The 23268-nt window shown below is 52.8% G+C and overlaps 1 protein-coding gene across 4 annotated transcripts in view; it reads right to left on the minus strand.

The window, feature by feature from the left end:
• The window catches only part of ATP11A (ATPase phospholipid transporting 11A), a 115924-nt gene that overhangs the window by 52981 nt on the left and 39675 nt on the right, over nt 1-23268 (minus strand). For all 4 annotated transcript variants that reach the window (XM_089899340.1, XM_089899341.1, XM_089899339.1 and 1 more), the window contains exons 2-4: nt 7779-7901; nt 2624-2713; nt 1766-1846 (exon numbers count right to left, since the gene is read on the minus strand). In XM_089899340.1, coding sequence (XP_089755466.1) covers nt 1766-1846; nt 2624-2713; nt 7779-7901 — 294 coding nt within the window. The remainder of the gene's footprint in view (nt 1-1765; nt 1847-2623; nt 2714-7778; nt 7902-23268) is intronic.

The following is a 23268-nucleotide window of genomic DNA, read 5'->3' on the forward strand; positions in this document are numbered from 1 at the left end:
AATGTGACCATCAAGAATTTAACTAGATGCTACCTTTCTGTAAATTATTTCAAATGCAAATGTCATCCTGTTCAAAAGTTTGCAGCAGGGACTTACTTCCCTGGTGGTCCAGTGGGTAAGACTCTGCACTCCCAATGCAGGGGGCTAGGGTTCCATCCCTAGTCGGGGAACTAGATCCCGCATGCATGCTGCAAGTAAGAGTTTGCATGCCGCAACTAAAAGATCACGCATGCCGCAACTAAGGCCCAGCGCTGCCAAAACAAATGAATAAGTAAATAAATAAATCACTAAAAAAAAAGTCTGCAGCAGATAAGGGACTTGTATGTACAACATACAAAGAATTTTCACGACTCATGGATAAAAAGACAACCCAATTTAAAAACAGGCCAATGACTTGAAGCTATTTCTCTAAAGAAGATTTACAAAAGGCCAATCAGCTCATGCAAAGATGCTCAGCATCATTAGTTACCAAGGAAACGTAAAATCAAAGCCACAGTGGGATACCACCCCACACCCGCTAGGGTAAGTGTAATAAAAAAGATGGACAACAAGCCTTAGCAGGAATGTGGAGAAACTGAAACCTCACACACGGCTGGTTGGAATGTAAAATGGGGCAGTCACTTTGGAAAATACTTTGGCAGTTCTTTACAACATTAGCGCAACTCGATTCCTTTGTATGTACCCAGGAGAAATGAAAACCTATGTCCACACAAAGCTTATATGTGAATGTTCATAACGGTGTTCTCCATAATAGACAAAAAGTAGAAGCATCCCGGGAATGCCCTGGCGGCGATCCAGTGGTTAGGACTCTGCGCTTTCTCTGGGCTTGACCCCTGGTCGGGGAACTAAGATTCCACAAGCCACGCCATGTGGCAAGAAGTAAGTAAATAAATAAATAAAGCCACATTAAAAAAAAAAAAAAAGTAGAAGCACCCCAAATGTCCATTAGTGGATGATGGATAAACAAAATGTGGTCTGTCTATCCACATGATGGAATATTATTCATCTGTGAGTGAAGCACTGACACGTGCTACAACGTGGATAAACCCTGAAAACATGCTCGGTGAAATAAGCCAGACACAAAAGATCACTACTGTATGGTTCTGTTAATAGGAAATGTCCCCAATAGGCAAATTATAGCAACAGAAAGTAGACTGGTGGCCGCCAGGAGCTGCGGAGGGGGATGGCGAGTGACGCTCACAGGTACGGGGGTTTCTTTCAAGATGTTGGGAATTTTCTGGAACTAAACAGAAGTGATGGTTGAGCATTAAACTGGCTGAGTGGATGGTGGGACTAACAGACGACCTGTCCTTCCTGTTAGTCACTGGCTTTGTTTATCAGGATTGCAAAGAACAGCACGATCCACACGGAGCGAATCAGGGGTTGCCGGGCTGTTCTACTCATGGAGCCACATCCCAGACCCTCTGCACGAGCAGGTCCTCGGGGTCCGGGCAGCCAGGGACACAGCGGGCGAGGCAACTCAGGTGCTGTGTCTCTGGGTGATTCCACGTGAGAACGACCGTGTCCTCTTCAAACTCTTGGGGCGACAAACCAGCACTAAATTACACAATCTCTCTTCTTTTAACTCAAGCATCTCTTAACTCAAGACTCTACCTAAACCAGTCACAAAAGTGAATTTCTAGAAGTCAGCTAAGTTTCCTACGAACCAGCTGAAACAAAGCGGGGAACTCTGCTTTGGATGAAAGGCGATGTCCTATAGCAGAGATTCTGTAGGACCTTCGTCCTTTCTGCCTGTAAGGCTCACCTGCTTGATAGCCGTGACAGTGATGACAAAGAACAGCGGCAGGCCGCTCGTCACTGGACTCGTGGGCGTATCAATGATCAGCTGCATTGAGAAGAGAACCGTTGAGTCATTTTCAGAAACACGTCTTAGGGGCTTTGGACGGACTGGCTGGCCCTGTAACACCTGCCGACGTTTGCTGTGACTCATTTTAACTCGCTTTACTATTACCCCACTTCATCCCAGCACTGGAGATAAATTAGATATGAATTTTTACTATAAAACTGAGGGCAGTTCTCCTTAATCACGGGATGTGCTTAGAAAGCCACGTCAGCAGTGGCAAAGACACCGGCTGACTCCAGTGCACGTTTTATTTCAATTCACCCCTCTGCTTCTGGTGCCACACTTTAATTACATTATTTGCATAAATTACTGTCTGGGAAATTTTAAAAGTCCTTCAACGGTATTTTGTATGATTGAGACAAGTTAGGTTGCTGTTCTTAAAGCACATCTGACCTGTTCCCTAATCCATACCTCACTGTGGTTTTCACTCTCTTTTTTTTTTAACTCTCTTTCTCTTAATGTTTTTCTTTAGGAGAATCCCCCCTAAAGATTAGGAAGATCCTGCTCTCCCGTCAGTACTGGAGAACGAGGATGGAAAGTGGCCAGGACCAGTTCACATGCACTGCGCTCACGCCTATGTTTTAGTGAACAGGTCTCTCTGACCCAACATGCTAGTCCTTGAAGAAAACAAGTGATGTATCTGCAGATAAAGGGGCATTAAGTCCTTGCTCCTTCTGAGGAGCAAACCAATCACCTGAGAATAAATGCCACTTATTTATATTTACATTTGAGGTGACAGAAAAAGATGACCAGACTTACCTGTACCAGAAATATGATAAGAAAATAAAAGTTGGCTATTCTTCTGAATTGTTCAAATAAGTTCTTGGGTATGAAGTTCCAGAATGTGTACTGTATAAAAGAAAAACAGAAAGGAGTCATTCTGACCACATTTTACGTTGTGTAGCATTACCCTACCACATGATAAGCTGTCCTGAATTTCAAAGTACAAAATGTCTAGCTTTAGATACAAAATTGAGAGTGTTTGTAGACATGTTATCAACTTGTTGACTGTAAAAACAACCGCTAACACAGAACATGTGCTCCAAGAGCAGCATATGTCAACTACCTAATTCCAACAATTCAAGGTAAGGCAAAGTAGCTTAAGAATAGTTTTACTATTAAAATGTCTCTCGTAAAATGTAAACCTCTGATTGTTAACTCAAAACACACATGGTTAGCATTCTCCTTTGACTGTAATTTTTGGTAAGCTCTCCGTTTTGTTACAGCGTGGCTGCGAGGGGACAGAACGTGAAACAGAAGTCACCATTTTCAGGTGGTCTTAACCCAGCTTGGCTATGGTTCCTGCAATGAGGAGGTGTCCTGGGCCAGCCCCTCCCCCTTACCCAGGGGGCTGGAGAGGGGCACAGGGAGGGTAGTCAGGCCACTTACTCACCGAATGTCTCGTTTCTGCCTCAGAAGGAGACCTTCCCTAACCTTTGTGTTGAAAACAACAATGTCCCATATGTCATTAACCTACAGTAAACACTGAGCTTGGACACTGTTTTTAAAATTCCATTTGACAGTTTTGCCTCTTAACGAAGATCGCCCCCTGAAGGGGGAGAGCCTGCTCTGCACGGCATCTCTCTCATCTGGACCGGTAAGCACCTTGGTTATCTCTCTGCATCTAGACCCACAGGCACCTTTAAAGCCACCTAAATGATGACTTCATTCCTATCAGGTGCAGGAGGCCCACGCTGCAGCTCAGACATTATGTTTTGTGATCTCCATATTTTACAGAATAAACGACTGTCATAAGTTATTACTGCTGGTTATTAGTAATACGGTCAAAATCCCTGATGATGTATGGTAAGAAGAGTGAAAACCCAAAGAGACAGTTGAAACATTCATGACTGCACTGATATATCAGTACTGTATGGATAAAATAAAATAAAACGAGCATTTTATTTCACATGTAAGGATTGGCAATTGGATAATGGTGTGCCAATTGTACATTTTTAAAATATTCTATTACCACATTTTAAAAATATTTATTTATTTACTTATTTATGTGGTTGCACCAGGTCTTAGTTGTGGCAAGCGGGCTTCTTACTTGCGGCTTGCCTGGCTCCTTAGTTGTGGCGTGCGAATCTTTAGTTGTGACATGCGTGTGGGATCTAGTTCCCCGACCAGGGATCGAACCCAGGCCCCCTGCATTGGGAGCATGGAGTCTTATCCACTGTGCCACCAGGGAAGTCCTCCAATTGTGTGTTTTTGATCTCTGCTAAATTCTAAAGATCTAAATATTTGCCTAGACACTTGGGCCACAATATAATGTAACACTTTGTATTACAATGTACAATGCAACACTCTGACCTACATCTGTCAAGTCCCAGGATCAGTAGAATAGAACTTAATACTGGAATCCTTGATATTGAGCCACAAGCATGGAACAAAGGGGTTTTTTTTTTTTTTTGCTATGAGGGAGCTAAGGAGTCTGAGGTCGGCGGAGCATCTCTTTCCCACCAGACAACTTGAGGAGTATTGAAGCCACAGGACAATTACTAGCCTTGTGTTTCTTTCACGCCATGAAAGACTTCACACCCAAAGTGTGCATCTGCCCTGGGGGTCGTGTGTCGTCAGCGCTGAGCTGGATTTGGCCACTCTCTTCCTTCCGTGAGAGTCACCTGTGTCCTGTACTCACTGGGAGGGCGGCTCAGGCGCAGAGAAGCCGTCCCGCCTGGTCGACCTTTAGTCACATGGAGACGGGGAGACAAGGACAGCCTGGCGCCACCCTGCTTCGCCAGCCCTGGAGAGTGAAACCAGAGCGCCTGGAAACCGCTGAGGCTGCGGCTACTGTGTGCCTGGAGGGGGAGTCCCGCACAGGTGCGCCTGGGGCGCCCTAAAAACGCACCGGGCACGGTCACTGATCTCCAGGGAAGGCGACCCGGAAGGTCCCAAGTAGTTCAGCTTTCCGTACAGGGTGGAGGGACAGCACAGCCTGAGCTGAACATTGAATTCCACAGCATGCTGAGGGCAGAGATGGGAGCCACACGCGTCTTGTGCCCAAAGGTACAATTTTGTAACTTGATGAAGCCCCACTGTCCCTGAGTCCAGGATCTGGTGCTAGAGCAGGCCTTGGGTTGGTGGCTCGGCGTGAGGTCAGAAGCCAAGGGGTTGTGCTGGGGTCATTTCTACCAGGCTCTGCCCCAAAAGGAAACAGAACTCACTGATCACCAATAACAGCACTTCTTCAGATCAGGCCAGATGAGCATTTTCACCCCTCGTGTAACTTTTCACATGCTAAGTGCTTTCACGACCTTGGATTTAATAAAATCAAACTTACAACTTTACTGCTGGTAGTAGTATTACTGCTCCTTAAGTAGTAAGTCATAAAACTTATTACTAAAGTGCGTCTGCGCACTTACGAAATCTTTGTTGACCATCTTTTCTTTTAAGGTAGAAACGAATGTTCTCTTCCCAAGAAAACATATATACATCACCAGAAACATATTCTCTGAACCTGCCTGTAAACTTACGCTTTACAAATTAAGTTGTATTTTCCACATCCTGAGCTGTTTTTAAATGAGAATGATCATGTGTCCAGATGTCCACGTCATCTGGTCTAAATCCACGGCCTGTCCACCCTGCTACCGACTTGGATTCTAGGTCCTCGTCTGAGGATCTCCTCTGTACTGAGATCAATTAGCAACCGAGGTTACGTTGTCTGTAATTGTTCTTGAAATGACACACCATCATCTACCTGGAACTGACTTTAAGCCACTAATACTGCAAGTGCCCTCTCTCCTCAGAGCTGAGACTTGTTGCCTTTTCACCAAAACCCACGCCTCCTGTGTGACAGCCTGATCTGGCTCCTGGGGCGGATGCTGACTTAATTCTGTCAGGGCGTGGGGTGAAGGAACTTTCCCGAAAATAAACAGTTTTGAAAAGGCGCCCAGGACCTGCACGTGTATCTAAACCCATCCTTACAGCGCCCTCGCCCCGGAGGTGGGTTTCCTCTGTCAGAACCCAAGGAGCCTCGGGGCACATAGGAAGAAGCCACCGCAGGCAAGGCAGCACCTTGCAGACCCCGGGGCCGAGCAGACGCCGGGAGGTGACACGGGGCCCCTCAACGTCTTGCTGGCCACCGGCTGCAGGAATATTAGAAGGGAAAACCTGAAAATGATAAATTGGCTCAAAACTTGAATCATAGCAAGGGGTCATAAATGGGATTTAGGAATCACTGCTCTCGATTATCTCCCCCAGAGCGTGGACGGGGCTTCATAACAAACGCAGTGCCCTGCAGCCTCGGGCTCTAGTCCACCGGATGCGTCAAGAAGGGCTTTGCTGCTCCGATCCCTGAGTTTCTGAAGTTTCCTTTGAGCGGCTGCACAGAACCTTCCAGGTCCCTGGGAGGAACCGGGGCTGGGACAGCGGGGCCCATGCTTCGTCCCTGGGGGAGAAGCCAGCTGTGCGGGATGTGACTCAGTAGCCGAGGTGGCTTTGTCAAACGTCCTGCCCAGACTAGACGCAGGGCAGCGTGGGGACTCGATGCCTAGTCGAGTGGGGACTCGAAGTTGTCCCCGCAAGTTCACACGTGCACAACATCTGAGTGTTTTCAGTGCACTTCCCCATTCCTCGATGCGTCTGCACTGCACACGAGCAGATTTCTAAGAAATACGTTTGAGATTTTGTTCCTTTGGGGGCACTACTGGTTGACAGAGTGCATCTTCAGTGAGCTCTATTCGAGACTGTCTAACTTATAAATGTCGCTACTGGAAAGACCTATTTCTGGATATGAGGTCCTCCTGTTTATTTCTCCTTTCATTGGTCATGTCTGGGCAACCACGGACTACATTTGTTTGGCTGTGATTTTGTTTATGAGCAACTGACTTACCCATGCTGTATTTCTGGAGATTAAAGTTATTATTTTACATTGCAGTTTTAAAATAAAATAATTCCGTTAAGAAAACTGCCTTACACAAATGAACCTATCTATGAAACAGAAACAGATTCACAGACACAGAGAACAGACTTGTGGTTGCCAAGGGGAAGAGGGATGGGGGAGGGATGGAGTGGGAGTTTGGGGTTAGTAGATGCAAACTATTACATATAGAATGGATGAACAACAAGGTCCTAGTGTACAGCACAGGGAACTATATTTAATACCCCGGAATAAACCATAATGGAAAAGAATGTGTATATATGTGTAACTGAGCCACTTTGCTGTACAGCAGAAATTAACACAACATTGCAAATCAACTGTACCTCTACTAAAAAAAAAATTTAAAAAAAAACTGCTTTAGAAAACCTCGGTTGTCAAGTATTTGTAACAAGCACGGGACACTCTTGATAACTCATGACAGAATTAAGCGGGTCCACCGCAGGTATCTGGACACGCAGCACACTGATGTGTGAATTACGTAGGTCTGGGACGTGGGTCTGGGTGTCCAGGACACCAGGCATGTGGAAAGTTCTCCGTAGCCTGCAAAGTCATGTTTACTGTTTTCCAGAGTCAGCGACCCCGTTCTCAAGACCCAGCTACCGGTTAATCTGAGGTGTGAAGACGGTCCTGCAACCCCACCTCCAGGCCAAGAGACGGTCAAAGCCCCCGTAAACGGTGACACGCGCGTCCTCCTCTTTGCGTCACCGCTCCTAACTGATGGCCTCTGACACGCGTCCAGCGTGCGCGTTCGCAAGCTGGTAGCACCGGGGCACCTGCATCGTCCCTGTTTTGCAGGAAGAGACCCTGCCTGGGGCGGCTCGATCGTGGCACGCGGCCAGACAGCTAATTCGTGGTGCCGGCAGGATCTGAACGTCCTAGACTTCAAATCTGATCCTTAAACGTGACACAGGTAAGAGGGACGTGAAGAGAACGTGCTGTGACGTCAAGTCGTAACAGTGTCCGGGGGCGAGCGGAGGGGTGCTGAGCCCGCGCGCCAAGGGCCGTGCGGCCAGCTCGCAGGCTGATGCTTACCTTGGAGGAGACGATCCTGTTGTCCGGGCATCTGTGCGGGATGTAGGCCTCAGCACCCGGCGGGGGCTCGCGGTGGCCCACGTACACGGTCCGGCTGTCCACACAGTCTTCCTCCCCAGCACACTGCGGGGGGAAGAGCGGTCAGAGCAGGCCTTGGGGCGGGGGGGTGCGGGGTCTTCCCGGGGTTTAGCTTGGATGCAGGTCTGTGCTGGGCCCTGGGGAGGGCTGGGCGCCCCTGCAAGGCCGGGCCCCCCACCCCTGCCCACCCATTGGGCCCTCACGGGGTAAGTGCTCAAACCCCCGCCCAGCTCTTCAGAGGAGCGGTCTGAGCGGCCACCAGCACCCCCGGCAGGAGTCGAGGGGGGCCTTCAAGGCTGGTGGGCAGTGGAAATGCCACAGGGCGGGTCCATTCAAAACCAGAAAGTGACAGCAAAGCCCTAAGCCTTCAGAAAAAAAGACGACAATCCCAGAACTTTGGGGAAAGGTCTTTAACGAAAGAAGAAAGTAAAGCTATGAGTTCAGAGCAGAAGGCGGTTCACGCGCCGCAGCAGCCCACCCATAAGCCTCCCTGGGGACCGAGGAGACCTGGGTCTCGCTCATCTTCGCGTTAGTCACAGTGCTGTGCACCAGACGCTAAGGAGACGCCTCCGACCCGAAGAGCCTTCCAGTGACACTCAAGCAACCGTACGCAGTCAGCACTGCAGCGCCTGAGATACGACGGCTGCTCATGAGAGACTAAGACGAAGCCTCGCATAGCGGCCCCAGCACGGGGCCCCGGACCTCCCGCCACGGACAGGCAGCCCCAGCATGGGGCCCCGGACCTCCCGCCACGGACAGGCAGCCCCAGCACGGGGCCCCGGACCTCCCCCCACGGACAGGCAGCCCCAGCACGGGGTCCCAGCCCCTTGCTCAGTGTTGTCAAGAACAAACAGAGGCAACAAAAGGAAACACGCGGCTGTGCTCCGGGGGCCCAGCCCGTCCCATCCAGCACCGTGTCCAGCCTTTGTGGCTTCAGGGAACCTTCACTTTTTTTTTTTTTTTTTGCTGTACGGGGGCCTCTCACTGTCGTGGCCTCTCCCGTTGCGGAGCACAGGCTCCGGACACGCAGGCTCAGCGGCCATGGCTCACGGGCCCAGCCGCCCCGCGGCATGTGGGATCCTCCCGGACCGGGGCACGAACCCGTGTCCCCTGCATCGGCAGGCGGACTCTCAACCACTGCGCCACCAACTTTAACACAAACATGAAAATCCTGGAAACCTTCCGCCTAAACTCTGAAGACAGTGGCTCCGCGGCGGCCGGGCAGAGGCACAGGAGCCCCGTCCCCAGGGAGGCACGGCGCAAGGAGGCTCATTAGGGCCAGTTCATACCCTGGGCACAGGCCGGCTTTACCGTAATCATTCAACACCTCAAATACCGCTCGCCCGCTCGGCGCTGTTCTAACTGTACAGGTCGGGGTACAACACCTGCCTGTGGGACGAGGTCAGAAAACAAACCCAACACGACATATTCCGAGGGACTCGCCACGTCATCGCAACACCAGCTCCTTTGGGAATGAACCTCGTCCTACTCAGCCCTGCGTGACAGCGCAGGGGCGGGGCTCCATCCCTGCAGCCGCGCGGGGTGTCGGGTCCCCTGCAGACGACAGCAGCAAGAAGCGGCCAGGCAAACCCTGCCCCAGAGCTGGTCCTCCGCCCGGACGTGCAAGAGGAAAATGCGTCCCACCTTCCCCAGAGACACCGTCAACTCGCCTCGCAAGTCTCGGGACTTCAGGGGTGTTTACATCCTGCTGCTGAGCCAGACGGCAGGTAACGTGTCCAAATTACAAAGGCAGAGCTGTTTCAGCTACTTAGTTGTAAATCTACAAACTGTCAACAGAAATAAACCCACTCTCCATCTCTCCACCAGCATGTCCTAAACCAGGCAGGGACCTCAGCAGACTTTCTGCCCTGTTCGATCCGACACACACACAGGCGAGAAGAGACCACCGTCAGGGCACAGAGGCTGAACCTCCGATGGAAAGAGGCCCTGAACCTGCGAGGCCAGCTTTCCTCCAGCTTCAGGAAGGCCCGGGGGGCGCAGGAGACACTTCACTAAGAGCTGCGGTGCAGGGAGGGGCCGTTGCTCCTGTCCTGCCCGAGCCTCTCCTCAGGGGCGGGGGAGGAGCTGAGTCAGGACAGGAGAGGGGTGACCTGGGGAGGGTGAACCTCCTAAGCATCCTGCACCCCTTTGCTCCACACGGGCCCCCTCGACTCTGAAACCCACACTCCCTGCTGTGACGCCTTCGGCTGCCACTTCCAGGCCCCACTGGAGCAGGGACAGGGCTTTAGAGCCTGCATGTGCCCCTAAGGCGACACGGCTCAGCCCCCAACACGTGTCACCTATGGAAGGTGACTTTGCAGGTACACCTAAGGTCCTGGCTACACCTTAGGCCCCGGCGTACACCTGAGGCCCCGGGTACACCCTAAGGCTCCGGGTACACCTGAGGCCCCGGGTACACCTGAGGCCCCCGGTACACCTATGGCTCCGGGTACATCTAAGGCCCCGGGTACATCTAAGGTCATGGGTACACCTTAGACTGCAGGTACACCTAAGGCCCTGGGTACACCCTAGGCCCCGGGTACACCTAAGTCTCCGGGTACACCTGAGGTCGCAGGTACACCTGAGGTTGGCAGCTGCACCCCCAGGGCTCTGTGGACATGAAAGGGAAAGTTCCCCACCTCGGGCTGAGTGCAGAGGAGCACCCGCAGGTTATAACGCAGAAGAAGGATGAGGTAACCCAAAGTGCCGCCTGCCCCTCCCTGGGCCCTCCCTGGGTCCCACGTCGACCACAGACGAAGCATCCAGTTTACCAGGAGCTAGAAGGGCACCACTGCTTGTCTGCTCAGAGGGCACGCAGCCAGCAGGCCCCACGGGGCTTCCGAGACAGACCTGGGGTGCAGAAGGGCACTCCATGAAGGGCTCAACCGAGGGGCAGCAGGAAGGGTTTCCTTGGCTGCAGACTAAGCAGTGTGTGCGTGAACAAGGGCCGCAGGCACGACGTCCTGGGAAACTGCTAGAGCCCAGCGGCCCAGTCCTGGGGGTGGCGGGCAGGAGGCAGCTCCCCTGCATCAGAACCCCGGGCGGCCACAAGAAACTGTGCCGGACACCCTCCCGGGGGTGGCAGGAAGGTGGGTGAGACCCAGCCCCACAGATTTCCACGTTCCTGGGGAATCACGAGACGTTCCACCAAAACGCAGGTGAACTAGACGTCAAGGCTTTGCCTGCGTGGCCCCTGAGGATGCGTGAAAGGTCCCCAGGGTTGCCCTAGAAAATACTCGCAAATCATATCTAATGAGGGATCGGTATCTGGGATAGACAGAGGCCATCGCAACCAATAATGAAAAAACAAATAAGGAGATTTGACTAGACCTTCTCCAAAGATTTACAATGGCCAACATCACATGGAAAGATGCTCAAAATCAACGGCCCTCAAGGAAACGCAAATCAAACCCTGCACAGGCGGAAGGGGCCAGACACAAAGGAGCAAACGCTGGATGATGTTTGTGTGAAACGTCCAGCACAGCCAAATCCATGGAGACGGAAAGCGTGGTGGTGGCTGCCAGGGGCTGGGGAAGCCGTTGCCTGGGTACTGGGTTTCTTCGGGGTGATGAAAATGTTTTAAAATTAAGATTATGATGGGGACTTCCCTGGCGTCCAGTGGTTAAGACTCCGCACTCCCAATACGGGGGGGCACGGGTTCAATCCCTGGTCGGGGAACTAAGATCCTGCCTGCCGCACAGTGTGGCCATCAATCAGTCAATCAAATTAGATTATGGCGATGTTTCATAACTTGGTTCAGTACTAAATTCCACTGAACTGTACTCCTTGAACAGGTGGGTTTTAGGATCCATGAATTTTGCCTCAGTAAAGCTGTCGGTTAGGTCTCGCCACGAATTCCTGGGTCCCGAGCATTGCCCGTCACTTGCTTCTGCGTCCGTGCTGAGACCTCACCCTGCGTCAGTGCAGCGAGCCTCACGTCTCTGAAGCTGAGACGGGCCCTTCCTTCCCAGACAAATCCACCCCCTCCTCTTACCACAGTGAAGCTTGGGTTTTACCAGAATGAGGGATCCTCTCCGTTTTAGGGAAAACGAATAACATCTTTAAGGTTTGGTTTTTAATAGATAGCATTTCCTGATGGATAAACTGAGCTGAATGCGTTTCCAAAGGAGAACGCCCAACAGCCGAGGAACTGGAAAAGAAGAGATTACATCTGGGGTAAAATGGGATGAACACAGCAAGCAGTGCACCCTCGCTCTCTGGGCCTGAGCCAAGGAAACACCCCACTTGTAGGGGCCTCGCGGGGCCATCAGGTATGTCAGACGCAGTGGCCGCGCCTTCAGCAACTTCGCCATCAGCCTTGTTAGGATGTGGGGCACAGCAGCCTGAGCGTTAACGTCAGAAAGCACACAAGGACAGAAGAGACTCTAAAATACTCCGGAAATCAATTTCACCCAGCGATAGTCACCTAATGGGAGTTTTGAATTTCAGCTGAAACAAACAGAACCTATTAGCTGAGTTACATGTCAGACTGGAACGTAAACATGTAATCTAGCCTCGAATTACCAGATCAATTTTTGTAGAGGTGGTTCCACCTAACGACCATCTCTTTCTTTCTTTTTTTTTTTAATAAATGTATTTATTTATTTTTGGCCGCGTTGGGTCTTCGTTGCTGCGCGCGGGCTTTCTCTGGTTGTGGCGAGCGGGGGCTACTCTTTGTTGCGGTGCGCGGGCTTCTCACTGCGGTGGCTTCTCTTATTGCGGAGTATGGGTTCTGGGCGCATGGGCTTCAGTAGTTGTGGCACGTGGGTTCAGTAGCTGTGGCTCGTGGGCTCTAGAGTGCAGGCTCAGTAGTTGTGGTGCACGGGCTTAGTTGCTCCGCGGCATGTGGGATCTTCCCGGACCAGGGCTCGAACCGTGTCCCCTGCATCGGCAGTCGGATTCTCAACCACTGCGCCCCCAGGGAAGTCCCCTAACGACCATTTTTCAAATTTACAGGGATCCAATGACAAAGCGATTCCTTGTTCTGGTGTCTGTTTATTGCTTTAAAAGGCAACATTTCTTGTTTGACGGGTAAGAAGATGATACAGCGCTGAGGTGTTTCTAAACTTGAGACGTTTTTCTGGCTCAGTTTCCCCAGCACTTCAGCTTCCTCGTGATGCGGAGTGTGTGATGTGGCCCCTTCTGTCACCCCTGCCCACAAACATGGGTGTCTGTCTGCACCCAGGGAGCCTTCACTCACTCCTGCTTCTGCAAGCCTTACTCGGGAGCAATGATTAAAGTGATGCTCCGTAAGTGGAACCCATGGGTTTAACTGCTGATCAGATCAGAGTTCTCTGCGTGAATCACCGGCCTTCCCAGGGCCAGTAAGCAGAGTCGACTTCCCGTGGTGAGGCAGGAGCCCAGGTGCGCACCCTTTCTCCTGTCACTGGACCAGTGCCCTTGGCCTCTGCCGGAGCCCCTCCCCACTGACCACACTCGATGGAACGACAGGCCCTTCCTTCCCAGACAGATCCGGGCCTCGGCACGGCTCTCAGTGGCATTTTCCTGCCGTGGACATATTTCCCAACACAAAATTGTTTGGATCACAGAAGCACCAGCGATGGTCCACTTCATTGGGAAACACTGACCATCTGGAAAATGAAGACGCCAGGTGACCTAAACCATAATTTACTGGGTCCAGAACCAAACTAAAAATAAAAACTCTAACCACAGACGACTTCTGGCCCGCTCTGGGCTCTCCTAATTCGATAGCTCACAGCAGCAGATAAAGAGTCCTGTGCTTGGGGCGCCCGGGCAGGAGGCCGGGACTGGGCTGCACAGGACAGAGCACTGGCCGCCACTGACCCCCTTGTGAAACGCACGGGAGCAAAAACAACAGTGACGTTTTTGACAAAAATAAGTTTCCAGACGAGGCTGCAGATGAAGCAGATACAATCGTTCCTGCGACTTCAACGTGAAAAAAGGCAGCAGCGATCAAAGGGGGGTTTCCGTCCAGTTTCCCGCCGTGACCCCCTCACGACGCACGTCATCAGGGCCTGTGCAGAGATGCAGCCTCGTCTCTGGTCGTGGGTTGGGGGTGGGTGCTGGGGCTCAGACCTCCCTACGGGGGAGCAGGTTGCAGCTCAGCTCGCGCAGGCGGGTTACCTGCCACCACCTGTCCCATGGAGGCCACAGAGGCCCGGCTCCCCTGGGAAGCAGGCCCGGGTGGGTCCCCCGCATGCTGCCTGGGGAGGGGCTGGGAGGACACAGGGAGGACGGATCACGTCCCTGCCTGTTCAGGGGGCAGTCTCCGTGCTGGGGGCACGGCTTCCCCACGTAGAAGTCAGGGAACCAGCCTATCGACGAGAAGCAACGACTCCAGGCTGAGCTGGTGCAGTCAGTGTGGAGGTGCGGGCGAGCTGGGCCAGGTGAGTGACCAGGCGGTGAAATGAGAGAGCCCGGGGAAGGGAGACGAGGTTTACAGCATCGGAGAAAGAACCTCACCCGCAGGTCTTAGATGTGAGCCCAGTTCCCCGGCCCGGGCCAGAGGGGACCCAGCCTGTCAGCTCCTCCCCCAGAGAGAAGGGCAGGGAGTCCTGAGTCGCTGACCAGATAAGTACTGCCCTGTGAGCCAGCGGCGAGGGCTCCCACGGTCCAGAGCACAGCACAGCGACCCCGGGTCCCCTGGAGCGTCAGGAGGGCAACGGGGTCACAGGCCAGACGGTCCCTGTGCTGGGGGGGGGGGTGTTGGTGCCGGCAGGGGGCATTTATGAAGAAGGGACAGAAAAGGGAACAGAGGCCCAGGTTCCGAGGAGGCAGAGGGGTGGGCTGGGCACCTGTCAGGGACCCGTCCAATTTCTGCATCTGCCCCCAACCTGCTAACCTCACCGAGGCTGTTGGTTCCTCCCCCCACGTCCCCCCCACGAAACAGCCCCTCTTTACAACAGGTGCACACCCCGGTGCGTCCCCGGCTGCTCACATTACAGTACGACTGCAGCCTCTGCAGAAGGAAACGCGGATAAAGACGCCAGAACACGGGCAACGCGAAGAAGAATCAGCCACGCGCGCGGGCCAGCAGGAACCACAGCACGAGGACGGTGGGTGGGAATCAGTTAGCCTGAGAGAGATGCTCAAATGATCAAGGATCCAACCGCAGTGCTTCATACGGCACTAGAAAAGCTGTCACCAGGAGGCCGGCAGGAGGCCCACGTGATTTCTATATTTACTTCCCAGGAAAGACCGTCCCCTTCCAGAGACGAATTAGCCAGAAATCTAAGCAAACTCACCCACTTCCCACACAGAAACATGTTGGTGTACATGGGGGCTTTTCACAGCTGAAATTATATACCTTCCGCCGCACTGGAGGCATATTTTCTAAATATTGAATATATATCTAATGAAGGACCCGCAGGGCTGAGTCAGGAATTACGGCAAACTGCGTGGTGAAAATACCGACTAATTGGATAACGACATCCACAGAGCCGCTTCAGAAATCGTGGTTCAGCTGGCTGGCTTCGGCCTGGAAACGGGCTGCCTGAAACCCGCGCGAATCTCCGAAACCCCGAGGCGAAGAGTCTATTTCGGGGGAGATACCGGCCTGGGAGCCTGAGGATGAGGCCAACCCCGCAGTGGTCTGTGTGTCAGGCCCGGGAAGGTGACCACCGGGGGCCACCAACAAGTCCTGAGACCTGGGCCGGGCTGGCGGGGACAGAAGCGGGAGGGGAGAGCAGGGCGGCTGCCGTGTTGTCTGCACGTGGCGCCCCCCGTGACCGGGAGCCCCTCTCCTGACGGCCCAGCTCACCCACCGTTCCGCCCCTCCCCAGGGAAGCTCACTGTGACGCTCCTCCGAGGGGGTCAAAAGGTCCGGCCCCTCCCCTGGCTCAAGGCGCAGGCCTCTGCGTGACTCGTGACACCTGCACCGCTCCCGCCCACTTCCCGACAGGTGCTCAACATGAATGGTCTCACCATAGTGACTCACTCCCCAGACGTGAAAACATAACTGAGTGTTTCTCCCTGTGTGTGAAGCCCACTCAAGAAATGTCGGTATTTCCTTGTCCACTCTTGAGGCCATTCCTTAATCTTCACTGTGTCACCAAACACTCTCAGAGGAAGGAATAGTTAGATGGAGGCTGGGCGCCAGCCAGGAAGGCCTTTTCCAGGGGCAGGGTGGGCCCAAGGCCTGCAGCACTAGGTGGAGGGCCTGAGAAAGAAGCTTCCAGAACAGGGAGCCGAAGGCCAGGACGGGCCGGAGGTGAGGGCCTTCACACCACCTGTGCCACAGGCCCAAGGTGCGCCAGGCAACTGATAGCAGGGAGGACAGGCGACACCTGCCAGCTGCAACCTTAGGGTCCCAGGGTCTCCCCGTGTAACTAAGCAACCATTTCAGACCCCAACCCGTCCCACTTCTTGCAGCTCCAATCCTACTTCTTGGCAAACAACTTAGGTAACTTTGCCGGTTTTGCCTTTCTGAGCCTCAAGTCAGTCCTTCTTGAATCGGTGTCTCCTGGGCTCAATTCGGCTCAAATAAAACTTTTCTATTCCTATTATAGACTGTTTATTGATTCTTTTCATTGAAAATGAAATACAGACAGCCCCACCCCCAGAACAAGAATGACAGATTATACAGCCTAGGGGAGGACCGGGTGTCCCAGAGCTTCTGGGGCCGCTCCTTCACTGCCTATCCCCGTGCTGGGCTTAGCAGCCAGCATCCCCGTCAACAAGCTGCCCGGAGACCCCGTCTGAGCCAGCCAGGTGGCAGGAGGGGCTGAGAGCAAGCCCACCGGGGTCTGGCACCGTCCGGGCAGAGTCTCCCTGCGTCCCGCCCTGCCCGTCCCTGGAGTGCTTCTCACCCCGTCAGACCCAGGGTCCCCTCCTGTTAGTAAACCCCTCTTACCGTCCCCTTGCTATGAAATTCCTAGGAACAACCCCAACTAACCCTAATAACTCGTACAAACCGCCGGGAGGCTCTGATTCTAAAGGGAAGATGGAAGGAACACAAGTTAGGAAAACCACACGTGCATTTCAGCCCATACGACACAGACACGGCTCCACCCGAAACTTCAGGAGTGATGTCACCAGGGCTGCACGGCTACAACCAGACAGACACCCTGGGTCTGTGTCAGGCACAACCAGACACAACACTCTTGCTTTACTGGGCTCTGACACCATGAGCAGAGATACTACAGGCTACGTGACTTTCCACAATGGGAACCAGTCCTGGTAAGGTTCTGATGAAAATAACATAAACTCTCCCCACAATTTAGGTAACAGCTGACGTTTCTGTTTTTTGTTTTTTGTGTTTAATATTTATTTATTTATTTTTGGCTGCGTTGGGCCTTCGTTGCTGCACGCAGGCTTTCTCCAGTTGCAGTGAGTGGGGGCTACTCTTCATTGTGGTGCGGGGGCTTCTAACTGCAGTGGCTTGTTGCTGCAGAGCACGGGCTCTAGGTGCGTGGGCTTCAGTAGTTGTGGTAATGTGGGCTCAGTAGTTGTGGTATGTGGGCTCAGTAGTTGTGGCACGTGGGCTCGGTAGTTGCGGCACACAGGCTTAGTTGCTCCGCGGCATGTGGGATCTTCCCGGACCAGGGCTCAAACCCGTGTCCCCTGCGTTGGCAGACGGATTCTTAACCACTGTGCCACCAGGGAAGCCCACAGCTGATGTTTTGAAATGTACCGGGATTTGTTTTAATCAGGTCTGGTGAGTCACACAGAACCAGAAACGACTGTCCTGGCGGAGGGAGCTGTTACATCACAGATCCCCGGAAACAGGAGCAGGCCAGGCGGGCAGGGCCACATGGGGTGGCTGCAGCGGGGAGGGGGATGGAGGGAAACGCAGCAAGGCTGGCGCCCCACAGCTGGGCTGCACAGAGCCTCAGAGGTGCTGCCCTGTTCCCCACACACGACTCATTCATTATTAGAAACTAGAGCGGGAGGGGCAGGCAGTGAGAAACCTCAATGCAAGAGGCAAGTCCCAAGGAGGAGGGGCGCGGTGACCACTCCCTCTGCCGGGACCTTCAAATCCACAGAGAGACGGAAACAGGAAAAGGCTCCGGGGCTTTCCCCGCATTTGATTTCTGGGGTCAAACACCTTTTGTCTTTAATAAAGAGAAGCAGCAGGAGCGTGACATGAACGCCCAGGCCTCCACCATCCAGAGCTGGCAGATATGAACATCTTGTGATGTCTGACTCGGGACCTTTGAGAGCTAACACCTCATGGACAGAGCTGCAGCCCCCAATTTCCCCCTTCAGCCCCGCCCCCTCCCCACGAGGCACATCTGATGGATGGTGAACTCTGGGGGCGTCCCAAAGGTGAGGTCACACGCAGGTCCACGTTAATCCAGCCACGAGCCATGCACACGACCTGCTGCAGTCATGAGTCCCCAAATGTGTCTCACAACGGCAGCATGCGTGCTAATCCCCTCCAACCCGCTGTTTCACCCAGGGTCATGGGAATGGGGCTGTAACGGTGACTCTGAGACAACGGCTTACCTATAGGGATAGACACAGACCGGGCCCATCCTTTTAACCCACTGCAAACCCCAGAGAAGGAACTTACAAGTGACCCATGCACCCGAGAGGTTTTCCCCCAGATGTTTCACGCCGAGACAGACATCCTCGTGTGGGCATGAGCCTCTCTGGGGATCACTCTGGAAGAGGAGGCCGGACAGTAAACCACGGGCAGGCACATTTTGGGGGAGCTGATGCGTTCTGAACGTACACCCCAGCAGGTCTGACCCCCGGGTCCCCACCCCCGCCAGCTGTCACGGGCCTATCCATGCGGCCGAGCTGACTGAGGAAAGAGCCCGCTGCCTTCCTGGCTGCCGCGGTTGGACCCTCGTGAACTGTGAGCTCTGCGTCATTTACCCACTTTTCTCTACTGGGTTTTCTTTTTCTCACAGATTCATAGAAGCCTGTTACAGGTGACAGACACTGAAGCACTGCACACCTCCTCCCTGTCGGTCATTCTCTTTTAACTTTTATAGTCTTTTGCGTAGAGTTTTACACTGTGATGCAGTCAGACTTACCCATCTTTCTGCAAAACTTTGTACACGTTGATATTTTTAAAGGAGATGTTATCTGACTTCCGTTCCTAGGTGATACAAATTTGATGGCTGATTGATTTATTGATCTGAAGACCCCACCACATAATTTGACAGACGAAGGAACGATAAAGTTCCAGTAAGAGGAATTGATTTGCCCAAAGCAGCAGGTCCAGGGCAAAACCCAGGAGTCTGATTCCCCACCCGTGTCCCCGGGCTGGGCTGTCAGGACCAGGTGTGCTGTCCCACCTGTCAGGGCCAGGAGCTGAAATAAGATTCCAAGTAGTCAAGCTTGGCTGGATAAATAATTAGGGGAGAGTAAAAACCTTTCATAAGTGTTGGCTATCATGATCTTGAGTGGATGAAAGCCCCGCAACAGCAAGGATCATATTTAATGTTGTTTTCTATCTTCTGTCAGGGTCAGAAGCACAGGCAGCTGGGGACTGCCCTGGCGGTGCAGTGGTTAAGCCTCCGCGCTCCCAATGCAGGGGGCCCAGTTTCGACCCCTGGTCGGGGAACAAGATGCCTCCCGCTGCGACTAAGACGCGGCGCAACCAAATAAACAAACAAATAAAAAGGAAACACGAGCACCTGCAGGGCCGGGCAGGTAACCAAGGGAGCGAGATGGGCGTGTCCCACGGCTGGGCAGCCCTTCCTCGGGCAGCCGTGGGGCGGCAGGGACAGTTCGGGACCACTGGCTGAGCTGAGGAGTTTCAAGGCTTTGTAAAAGCACAGGCAGGACATGCCACGACATCTGGCCTGGGGGCCACACCCCGCGGATGAGGCAGTATTTGTCCAATGTGTACAATGCATGGCACCATCCCAGCACCAGTAACTGCTAAAAAGGCTTGTGGACTCGACAAAGAAAACACTTACTACAGAAAAGACTAACTTTCATCCTTTCTCAGCCACAGTACTTTAAAACTCAGCTTGGTTTTGTCCAATTCCTATCAAAGCAATAAGTATTATGGGCAGCGCTGTGGCCGTCATTACCATCTTAGACAGACGTGGCTCGGCATCCGGGAACTCAAGTCTGAGTGGAAGGAGGCGCCCGTCCAGCTCTGAACGTGCCCTTAGTGCCCGTGTGAACTGTCTGTGTGGTTCTGAGCCTGCTGGCCTCGTGCGCCTTGACCCCAGGAAACCCAGGACCTGCACAGGGCAACCAGCATGACCGCACTCTCGTGAGTTCCAGATAATGAGAAAAAAAATAAGAGAGGCGACTTTTGTTCTCATCTCTGGACGGCGTGCACAGAGGCTGAGGGACAGGAAGCGCAGCCCACGCGCTGCTGCCAACACCGCGAAGCCTTCCTGTTCCTCTCCCCTAATCCCAAGCGGAGCTGTCCTGAGGCATGTGGGCAGAGGGCCTCCTACCAGCCGAGGGGATGGGAATTAGTGGCGTGGATCCATCTGCAAGGTTCTGTTTTCCACCATGTGCACTTTTTTTAAGCAAAAAGCAACTCACGTGAAAAACACATAACTTGTTACCAAGTCGGTTACTATGGTTTTCTAGGAGAAAAACTACACAAGGTCTTTTTTCAGTTGACACGTCGTTAATTTGAGTAAGAATTCGAGATTTCAGAATCGATGTCATTCTGCCTGCTTGGCAAAATCAGAACAAAATGAAGTCGCTCTAGGGCTTCCTTGGTGGCGGAGTGGTTGAGAATCTGTCTGCCAATGCAAGGGACATGGGTTTAATCCCTGATCCAGGAAGATCCCACGTGCCATGGAACAACTGAGCCCGTGTGCCACAACTACTGAAACCCACGTGCCACAACTACTGAAGCCTGCGTGCCTAGAGCCCGTGCTCTGCAACAAGAGAAGCCACCGCAATGAGAAGCCCGTGCACCGCAACGAACAGTAGCCCCCACTCACTGCAACTAGAGAAAGCCCGTGAGCAGCAACGAAGACCCAATGCAGCCAAAAATAAATAAATAAATAAATTTTTTAAAAAATGAAATCACTCTATAAAAAAAAAAAGATAAAACAAAAGCTTCCAAGACAGGCTCCGAAATGCTCCAGATAATCTTGGAAGCATCTTTGACAAGCAAACAGAAGATAAAGAATGCCCATCTCTGATTTTTGCATCAGTAAACGAAGGTCAACTGGCCGAGCTGAGCTTGATGTCGGGGAAATTTTACTGGCGTGCGAGTTCAACGAACTGTTAACATAACCGAGGACTCAAAGTCCAGAAATACCCGGTTCTTATCCTTGGCCCGTGTCCTCCACATGCTTGAAAATCCCTGTCTTCCAACAACTAGATCCAGGAATGGGCCACAGTCTGGCAGAGGTCCTCAGACTGTCACCCCTTCCCCTGTTCCATGACAGAAACTTCTGGATGAGCCTCTCGAATAACTCGGTACTTGACAAGAGTCGATTTGGGGCTGTCCTGTGTGAGCCGCCCCAGGGAGAAGCCAGGGGGCAGCAGCCGTGAGGACCCAGGCCAGCACGGGCACCTGGGTGACCTGGAGGGGGCGTCCTCAGTGAGGCCAGGAGGAGAGGCCTGGAGTCACAGGGCCCAGCTCACCTGCACCAGGATTCCTGGTCCAGAAACTGAGGTGATAACCAGACCTGTTTTCAGGTTGGGGTAATTTGTTACTCAGCAAAGATGACAGATACATGGCAGGTCACAGATTGCTGAACCAGGTCACTGACACACACACACGTGAGAAGGGCACGAGGTCCGTCCCTCAGAGGAGGAGGGACGAGAAGGACCCCGGTGAGAGCACTCTCCATGTGCCCCTGGCGGACAAGTCCTGAGGTGCTAAGACCCACAAAGGTCAAAGGCTCGGCCCAGAGCACCCGGGGTTCCCAGGTGGACTCCAGAGCTCCCTCACCGCCACCTCCAGGGAAGCCTCTCCCGAATCTGCAGTGATGCTGGCCTGACCCAAATCGCCTCCGTGCGCTGCTGACACAGGCCCCGGATGAGGGGCCCAGCAAAGAACGCAGACAGCGTGTCTGCTAACCCACAACGTGCTGGTGGCTCAGGCTGCGGCCACGGCAGAGGGTCAGCCCCACCTCCTGTTTTATGGGCTAAATTGTATTTAATGTGCATTTTGGGTTGGGTTCTACGGCGTAAGTGTAACGTAACGTCAAGGTATAAGTATTATCATGATAAAACTAAGTCAAGATTAGGGTTCTCAGAGACGTTTACCGCTCTAGCCACGTGGCCCGGGGTGTTATTATTGACGACCAGCACCTTCTGTGGCAGTAGACAGCATCGGCCACCTGGAAGGTGGGAGCTGCAGCTTTTCTAGTGTCTGTACATTTTTAATCCCTTGCACTTAAAATAAAAAAGGCACAGAGCACATATGAGCTGAGAGGCAGGGAGCCTGGCACACGGTGGGCGCCCAGCAGTTATTTTCCGAGTGAATAAATACAAGCATTTCACCTCAGTATAGTCAAACTGGGGCTTTAACTCTACTGGAGGAAAAGGAGAAAACCCGTCCCTCGTGATGAAGATGAGGCTGGTCGAAGCTGGGGAAGAGTCTGGAAGGTCCGAGGCCAGGCTGGGCACAGGGAGCTGCAATGCAGCAACCTCCAGGGTTGGCAAACTACGGCCCCCAGCTGTGGTACAGGTTTTACATTTTCAAACGGTTGAAAAATATCAAAAGAAAAATAATTCCTCACGACGTGACAACTGGAGGAAAGTAGAACACCGCCATCTGTAATAAAGTCTTACTGTCAGGCAGTGGCCCTCGTCCATTATGGCTGTCACAGCTGCGCTCGCACCGCAGGACAGATTGGCGTGGACAGACCACGTGGCCTTGCAGCCCGAGATATTTACCATCAAGGCCTCGACAGAGGGTTGCCAGCCCTGCCGACAGGACAGAAGTGGCTAGGAAGCTTGGGGCTTGATCAGTGCTTCTTGAAGCTAAAATAATTATAGCTGGTCCATTCTGGATCCCCCCCCCCAGGCCCATGCATCTTGGTGATCCCAGTGCCTCCCCACCACCACCCCAAAAACTGGAGATACACACGAGATCCCCATGGAGAAAACCCCAGTCTGACAACACTGCGCAGGTGAGGTGGGTGGAGAACAAGTATCATTGTCACTGCAGGTGAAAATGCAAAATTGTGAATAAAAGAGGCATTTCCTCCTGCCTCAGGAATCCCACCTCTAAAAATCTATCCCAAAGACATCCTTGCAAAAATACTATCGATTCACAAGGCTAGTAACTGCGGCGTTACTGTAATAGGAGACTAGCAACCAGTGTCCATAAACGGGCTGGTTGACTCACAAGGGAATATCACCCAGCTGTGTCCATGCAATAGGCTGGTGAGGAAGGACCTCTGGATGTACCGAGAGATCGAGGACATGACAGTGCTTATGGTTTGCTGTCGTTTGTGAGAAAGAAGAAATACGGGCACACATTTGGGGGCAATCGGGAAATCTGAACGTGGACCGAATAGTAGATACTAGTCAAGAGCTGCTA

This window comes from Delphinapterus leucas, chromosome 18, assembly GCF_059928025.1.
Source record: "Delphinapterus leucas isolate spDelLeu-1000000601 "Yukka" chromosome 18, BTC_Dleu_Yukka2, whole genome shotgun sequence".
NCBI classification, from domain to species: Eukaryota; Metazoa; Chordata; class Mammalia; order Artiodactyla; family Monodontidae; genus Delphinapterus; species Delphinapterus leucas.